General features: G+C 48.8%; 1 protein-coding gene across 2 annotated transcripts in view; it reads left to right on the top strand.

Annotated features, from left to right (window-relative positions):
- LOC108786089 (L-lactate dehydrogenase A chain) overlaps positions 1-8,373 on the top strand; it is a 13,966-nt gene that overhangs the window by 912 nt on the left and 4,681 nt on the right. The window contains exons 2-3 of one of the 2 annotated variants that reach the window (XM_018555319.1): positions 6,260-6,398; positions 8,136-8,253. In XM_018555319.1, coding sequence (XP_018410821.1) covers positions 6,273-6,398; positions 8,136-8,253 — 244 coding nt within the window. In that variant the 5' untranslated portion in view covers positions 6,260-6,272. Of the gene's footprint in view, positions 1-6,259; positions 6,399-8,135; positions 8,254-8,373 lie in introns of those variants that run through there. The other variant, XM_018555311.1, reaches the window with a different exon arrangement.

Raw genomic sequence — 8,373 nt, forward strand, 5'->3', positions numbered from 1 at the left:
GAGGAAGGGCCCCCCCCCCCCCCCCCCCCCCCCTTGCAGCAGCCGGGTACTTCTCGTAAGGGGAAGTGAGTCAGTGTTTGGGGGTTTGTGTCTACGCAGGGTGGGACGAGTTCTTGCTGCGAAATTGGCTGCGAAATATACTCGAAGGGGAAGGAGCAGCTTCAAGATCTCTGGCAGTTATGGAGCTACAAGCCACATCATGCTAAGCTGTGCATTTAAAAAAAAAATGCCAAGTCATGCCAAGCGTGATGATGCAAGCATTGTGGTGTGAATGCCTCCCTAAACTTTAAGGGTCAGTCCACCCGAACGTGACAGTTTATTCTTTGATGGATGCTGGCGGGTTAAACAGCCTGACAGTCTCTCCTATCTGTGTTGGTGAGATCCCTGTGCTGCGTTCCCGGGTCTGCACATTGAGGGGCTCCTCTTAAAGGGGATCTTCCATCCCTGCTATTTTATATATTTATAGTATAACAAATGTGATCAGATTTGCTGGGACACACAAAGGTGGGCAGGAATGCCCAAACCCCCAGGTTGACAGGAAGAGAGTCAGGAATCATGGCAGGGAGATCCCACTGGGAGTATGCAAAACATGTAAGATACAGACAGGCTTTATCTATAATTAAAATATAACTTTGGGTGGACTGGCCCTTTAAATAGTTTTTTTTTTCACATCTGGCCTTCCGTCCCCTGTGCCCCATCAGTTAATACATCACCTTACTCCGTAGCACCATGTAGCAAGTAAAAGCCTAAGCCTTCTTAAGGTGTTGGGAGTATACAAGTAGGGTTGCTACCTGTCCCGGATTCACCTGGGCAGTCTGGGCTTTGAGCCCTGTATGTGCCAGGCCAGCTGAAACCCAGACACGGCACATACAGGACTCAAAACCCGAACTGTCCAGATGAATCCGGGACAGGTGTCATCCCTATATACAAGACATATAAGAGGACATAGGCTGACTCAACCGACCAGGCTCCAGCTATCATTAAAATATAATTTTTGGTGAATTGGCTCTTTAATTTGCTTTTTTGGGCTCCTATCCAACCTTCTGTTCCCTGTGCATCAGTTAATGTCACCTTACATAATAGCACCATTTAGCAAGTAAAGGCCTAAGCTTTCCTAAGGTATTGGCAGTATCCAAGACCTATACGAAGACAGAGGCCGACTCACCCACCAGGGTCCACCCATCGTTAAAATCTCACTTTTAGGTGGACTGGCTCTTTAAATTGCTTTTCTGGGCTCCCACTGGGCCTTCCGCTCCCTCTGCCTCATCAGTTTATACGTCCGCTTACATCATAGCACCACTTGGCAATCGAGGGCCTAAGCCTCCGTAAGCTGATTAAATCCCAATGTAGAATTCGCTCTGGACGATTCGTTTCCAGCAAGAGCTCCTAGAAGGAATCCATTTCTGATGTGAAAATAAATCTGCGTTGTGTTTTGTAGTTATTTGCGCTGCGCTGCACGTATCTAACGCGTGAAGGTCGCATCGTTTGACCTCTGCGTGGATATGGCGGTCCTCGGCAGGCGAGGATGTTAAGCCATTCAATGATGACATATTGCCGGCAGCAGCCGAGAGGAGAGGAGAAGCTTCATCATACAATGTATCCAGCGTGAGATATTAGAACACAGCGTAGAATCAAATAAGAATATTATGAGATGTAGGAAATGGCATTTCCTGTTTCCAGAATCATTCCGATCACTTGCATGGTCATGTCATTGCAGCTCCTAGGGGTGGGCGGGGCCAATTAAAGGGATGTACCACTTCCCTGCATCTTGTCCTTGAATACAAACCTTCATCTCTCCTCCGGCACGGCCGTTGTCACTGCTCACCACTTGAATCTAATCAGCCGTGCCGCCTGAGTATTGTGTCATTAGATGAGCCGCGTCCAGGACACAATTATTGAATTGGTCTCTGATTTTATTGGATAGCGCTTTACTTTTATATCGCTGTCTACGGCGGGTTTTCATATACAGCAGCAGAATTTAAAGCTGCGCTCCGGCCTTCCCTTCGGTCTTCTATCTGACCCTCCGGCCTTCCCTTCAGTCTTCTATCTGACCCTCCGGCCTTCCCTTCAGTCTTGCACAGTGATACCGGCTCCTCTCCTGGACTGAAATAGCTTCCTCTGATATCACTGCACACTGTGAGCTCCTTGTGGTGCCCTCTACGTCCTTCCCTGACCCTGATTGCTGCTCCTGTGAATGGAATCGTGCCTGGGGGGTCATTCAGTCTTATGCTGGGCACACACCCTACAACCATCTCAGGACTTTTGTCTTGCGATGATTGTAAGGCAATTAAAAAAAACGTACGATCTGCACATCTTGGACAGGCAGATTGTACTTGCGATGATCGCAAGCCGCGCCCCCCCTGAGAGGCGGGCTTCCGATGACCGCAATGCCGAACGGGCAGTGTGCGCTTGCACACACCGGCCCGTCCGGCTTTTATCGTACGGACATGCCACAAACCCGCCGAACATCGTACGATTCTTGGCGGGTTTTCGAACATGTTCCTAAGATAAGTCGTGCGACCTTACAGTAGTAGAGATAGTCCATGGTCCCTTTGCACTCCTGACCGCGTGAATCCCATTCTCATGTATGTTTTACCTGATGAAGGGGATCCTTTGTGACCCCGAAAACAGTTGTTTTTTACCACGATGCACGTCAATAAATAGACCTATTTTGCAAATTTGGAGTGCCGGTGTCTCTGCTTTATCTTCCAGTAGTAGAGGTCGCACGGCTTCCACACACCTTACGATAATCGTACGATCGCGGGATTTCCCGCGATTATCGTACGGTGTGTGGGCACCTTTTAGTGTGCATGGGCTGTCATGGAGGTCCGCTTTAGGTTTGCAGACATCCCAACTCTCCCGGAAGCTCCGGGAGTCTCCCGCTATTAGATAGCGGCTCCCGGCCGCCCGGGAGAGAAACATTTTCTCCCGGAAAGGTTTAATCTGCTCTATCAAGCAGATTAAACCTTTCCCTGCGATCGTTTTTTTTTTTTCTTTTCTGACATCGGGAGCCGCGGCCCGACCGTCAGTCAGAAAAGAAAAAAAAAAAGCATACGATTGCATAGCTAGATTCCTATTGGCTATTGCACTTTGCAATAGCCAATAGCAAACTAGCTAATGCACCCAGTAGAAAGAAGGGGCTTGTGTTCCTGCCTGGAGATCCGACTGGTTATAATTGCCCTGATTAGATTTGCATAATAGCTTACTTTTATCCGATCCATGACCAAAATAAACTTGTGCCAAAAAAACAGAAAATTTAACCCGATAGAAGATAACGGGTTAAGTAGCGGTCAAATTAAGGATCCGGACAAGTCAATGAATAGAAAAAAGGAGATAATTTTATTGAAAACACATATACGTTTATACATTTAACTCATTAAATACCATTAAAACCATGGATAACATGCAGTCGCAAATTAAATGTGGATCAACCCTAATCAATATTGCACTTGGGTCCCCACTGTGGGGGGAAGTGACCGATGCAGCTATTACTTCGGTCCCTTCTCCTCCATCAATTCCCATATGTATGTCAACCTGCGTGAACTGCAAGGACCGGAGGAATGGTCCCGACCGTGGGGGAAGAGGAGGAGAAAATGAGGGGAAAGGAGATTATCTTCTAGTTTCCCTACTAGGCTATGGTAAAAGATTCTGGACAGATCAGTGCTTGTAGTATTGATTTCCTCTGCTTTCCGTGGATTATATCAAATATATTAAAGATGGAAAGCAAAACCCTGTCCTACAGGGTTTGTTGCTTGGCAACCTTTATTTCTACCTTGCCGCTTGGAATGCGTACATTTTGTATCCTTGGAAGGCAGCCACAAGAGATTTTATTTGCAGGAAATCTTGAGGCTTGGCATCCTAAGTGCCGCCAGCCATTAATGTTTAAGACCGATATCTGAGACTGATAGTTGTGTGCAAATGAGGCCTAACTGTTTTATCCTGGTTACCAAAACAACCGCGTGTGAATAATGCACTGTACACGTTCTGTTATGGTCAAGGACAGTCGCTTAATTCTCATTTTATAAGTCTGATGCCGTGGGTTTGTTGTCATGGTAACCATAAGGATATTATATATATATATATATTCTCTCTCATATAGATATATAGATATATATCTATCTCTATATGTATCTATCTTCTATATCACAAGCTGGAATTGTATCTTCCAGAAAATATTATTATTTTAGGCTGTTAGGTGAAGGATGCAGGCAGAGGGAACAAAAAACCTTCTTTTATCTGAGTGCTTATAGAAGACCGTAAGAAAATGCAACAAAGTCAGAAACGCAACACGTTCACTCTTCTGGTCACCATGAATAGCGCTGCTAATAATTCCCCCTTATCCCTCAGTGATGGTGCTGCCATATAGGGTCAGGATGTACAGAAAGTTCCCAGCTATAGCTGTGTTTCTTAATACATCTCCATTCAGGCCTAGCAACACAGAAAAGCCTGTCCTAGAGTAAGCACAGTGTTTGTTGCTTGGCGACCTTTACTTCCTCCTTGCCGCTTGGAATACGTCCATTTTGTATCTTTGGAACGCAGCCACAAGAGATCTTTTATTTGCAGGAAATCTCGAGGCTTGGCTTCCTAAATGCCTCCATTAACATTTTAAGACGGATGCCTGAGAATGATGTTCGTTTTAAAGAGCCACATTTTTCTCTTCTACATGTGTGCAAGAAGGACTGTCTGTGTTGCTCACAGCAGCCATTTGTAATGTTTTTTTCTGTCTGTATTTTGTTCATCTTAATTGGCCGCCAGTAACTCTGCATGTGCGAGGCTGAGCAAAGAATGAGCCCTCCTGAGGTGCAATACAGGGGGTGCAGAAGGTGCAACTGTCAGTGGGCCCTGGAGGTCAGAGGGCCCTGCCCAAGAGCCCTTCCCTCTCATGCTAGATATCAGCACTGGGAGACTCATGCAGTAGTTGTCATGTGGAGCATTTGGCAAAACAAAGAATAAAAAGGACATACGCGTGCTTTTTGCACCCCCATTTCTATATTCCTTGGCTTCATCTAGTGGCAATGCATGCACATTCCTCCAGGTTTTATCCCTTTTAAAGACCCCGCAAGTACAGAAGCATACCTGTTGCTCTGCCAGTAATTCACTCGGCACCCATGTTCTGTTGTGTGCTGACAACACGCAGCATTTTTGTGTTGTGGTGTCAGCCCTTCCCTGTTTTCTTTCGCTAAACTACCCATACCCCACCCACTCTCCTCATCCCTACAGCATACACCCAGGGTAGGCGACCTCTGCACTCCAGCTTTGGAAGTACAAATGCCATCATTACTCTGTCTCGGAGTCATGCCTGTAGCTGTCAGTCATGCAATGCCTCATGGGACTTGTAGTTCTAGAACAGCTGGATGGCCGAGGGTTGCCTGTCATAGACAAATTATTCTGTAGGCCTGGAAGAACTATTTACAGTGGCGTCACAAGGGGGGTGGCCTGCACCCGGGTGACACCATTGGAGGGGTGACACCAAAATGACTTGACAGTCATTTTGGTGCCCACCCCCACCTCTGAAAAGTTGAGCACTTGGTCGTGGACCGATCGCCCGACAGTATCAGGAGAGAGGGGACCCGGCGGCATACCTCATCCCGCCGGATGAACGTCCCCTCCTCTGCCGGTGTTAATCACCCAGATGGCCGCCGGCATGCTTGATGTCACGGCGGGGTGTCGCCCGGTAACCGCTCCGGGTGTCACTGGCTATTTAGACCCCTGGAAATAACACAGGAAGTGAGCACAGGACACTTATGGCAGCCGCTGACGGTTTCAGTACCAGTGAGATCCTTGTAGCTGTTCTCTCTGACACCAATGCAAGTCGTCTCTGAACACACGGCAGTCACAGCAGGCCGTTCTGCACAGTACATTGGTTTTAGCCGGCGGCAGGGCTAGCCACATACATTGTACCGGGGGTCTGTGTACACTAAGACGAGAATCAGAAGATCATTACAACCTGGTGCAGTTTTTCAGCCGATCCCAAAGTCAAGGCTTTTCTCCCTGCTGCTGATTGGATATGGCTGTCAAGGGACAACTTGTCTCCTGTGTATAGACACGCCATTTTTTTTATTTATTATTGGAGACTTAGTCATTCTGCCCTGTAGTCTAGACACGGCGTATGTTCTGGTGCATGGGATCACATGACGTCTGCCGGCGTTATCTCGCAGACTTTATACATCCACAAGGCCTCTTGTTTATAAATACAGCGTGCGCGGGTTAATGTTCAATGTTGTGTTTACCCCAGAACTGACATCCCCGCTCTGTTCATTCCAGAAAACAAGATGGCCGGCACCAAGGAGAAGCTAATCCACAATCTGGTGAGCGAGCCCGCCTCCTCCCACAGCAAGGTCACCATCGTTGGCGTGGGCGCCGTGGGCATGGCCTGCGCCATCAGCGTCCTGCAGAAGGTGAGTTCCAATGGCATGAATTGTGCTCCAGGTAAAGTGACCTCACCATCTATTTTACAGATATCTATCATTATTCTTAGTCCTTCCCCCCAAAAAAACCCCTCCTCTGTGCACCTCTAATGGCCCCTACCAACCTACCCACCATTTCCTTGTCCATTGTCTGTGAAGGTTCTCATTCCTCCAGGTCATGGTATAGCTGTATATAAATAAATCAAGGCAACTGGAGTTGCTGTATTTTTCTTGAAGACGTTTCACTGGTCATCCGACCAGCTTCCTCAATTCAAAATGACTTGTAGTGGTGCAAGTCATTCTGAATTTAGAAAGCTGGTCTGATGACCAGTGAAACGTCTTCAAGAAAAATGACCAAGTGTAGCATGTAGTTAATGGTAGGTCGGGGCAGGCCCTCATAGTACATGGCTGATGGTAGGTCGGGGCAGGCCCTCATAGTACATGGCTGATGGTAGGTCGGGGCAGGCCCTCATAGTACATGGCTGATGGTAGGTCGGGGCAGGCCCTCATAGTACATGGCTGATGGTAGGTCGGGGCAGGCCCTCATAGTACATAGTTTATGGTAGGCCCTCGTAGTACATAGTTGATGGTAGGTCGGGTGCAGGCGCTCATACTACATAGTTTATGGTAGGTCGGGGCAGGCCCTCGTAGTACATGGCTGATGGTAGGTCGGGGCGGGCCCTCGTAATACGTAGTTGATGGTAGGTCTGGGCGGGCCCTCGTACTACGTAGTTGATGGTAGGTCGGGGCAGGCCCTCATACTACATAGCTGATGGTAGGTCGGGGCAGGCCCTCATAGTACATAGCTGATGGTAGGTCGGGGCGGGCCCTCGTACTACGTAGCTGATGGTAGGTCGGGGCAGGCCCTCATAGTACATAGCTGATCGGAGGTCGGGGCGGGCCCTCGTACTACGTAGCTGATGGTAGGTCGGGTCTGGCCCTCGTGCTACGTACCCGCTGGTAGTTCATGATGGTAGGTCGGGGCGGGCCCTCGTACTACGTAGCTGATGGTAGGTCGGGGCAGGCCCTCATAGTACATAGCTGATGGTAGGTCGGGGCGGGCCCTCGTACTACGTAGCTGATGGTAGGTCGGGTCTGGCCCTCGTGCTACGTACCCGCTGGTAGTTCAGACGGGCCCTCGTACTATGTACCCGATGGAAGGTCGGGCCCTCATAGTACATAGCTGATGGTAGGTCGGGCGGGCCCTTGTACTACGTAGGCGATGGTATCTGACACACCTGAAAGTGTTGAACATGCCACTTGGCACTTCCAGGGGCGTCACTGGGCCCAGTGGGCACATTATTACATGAAATGACGTCACATGCACTTCACTGCAGGCAGCCATCTTGGTGATGGACGCTGGCGAAGAGAGGAGGGGACGTTTATGCGCCGGGATAAAGTGTCCTCTGTCGTGCAGCTGTCGGGCTCTCGGTCCATGACCAAGTGGCCGACTTTTCAGAGGGGGTGACACCAAAATGACTGTCGGGTCATTTTGGTGTCACCCGGTGCGGGCTGCACCCCCCTGGTGATTCCACTGGGCTCTTCTAGATCTGCCAAAGCACCGGAGTGTGAAGATATGAGGTAAGTTTGTGGTGACAGGGCCACTTTACAATGCTGTATTGGTTTACATTTTTTTTACACACTGGGATAGTGTCTCTGTGTGGAACTTCAAATCTGCCTCCGTTTTATTTGGCACATTCTATGTGGTGTATCTCCTCTGCTCTGCAGGAGATGGCCGATGAACTGGCTCTGGTTGATGTGATTGAAGACAAACTGAAGGGTGAAATGATGGACCTGCAGCATGGCAGCCTTTTCCTGAAGACCCCAAAGATTGTCTCCGGCAAAGGTCTGTGCAATCCCAATAAAGCTCTAGTATAAGAGGTAACACGGAGCTCTAAGTACCCCACCCCCCCGTGACATGTCCATAATAGAATATCCCATGCACTATCCTGTGTCTGCATGTTCC

The sequence above is a fragment of the Nanorana parkeri genome, unplaced genomic scaffold, assembly GCF_000935625.1.
Source record: "Nanorana parkeri isolate BGI_ZX_2015 unplaced genomic scaffold, ASM93562v1 scaffold10, whole genome shotgun sequence".
Classification (NCBI taxonomy): Eukaryota; Metazoa; Chordata; class Amphibia; order Anura; family Dicroglossidae; genus Nanorana; species Nanorana parkeri.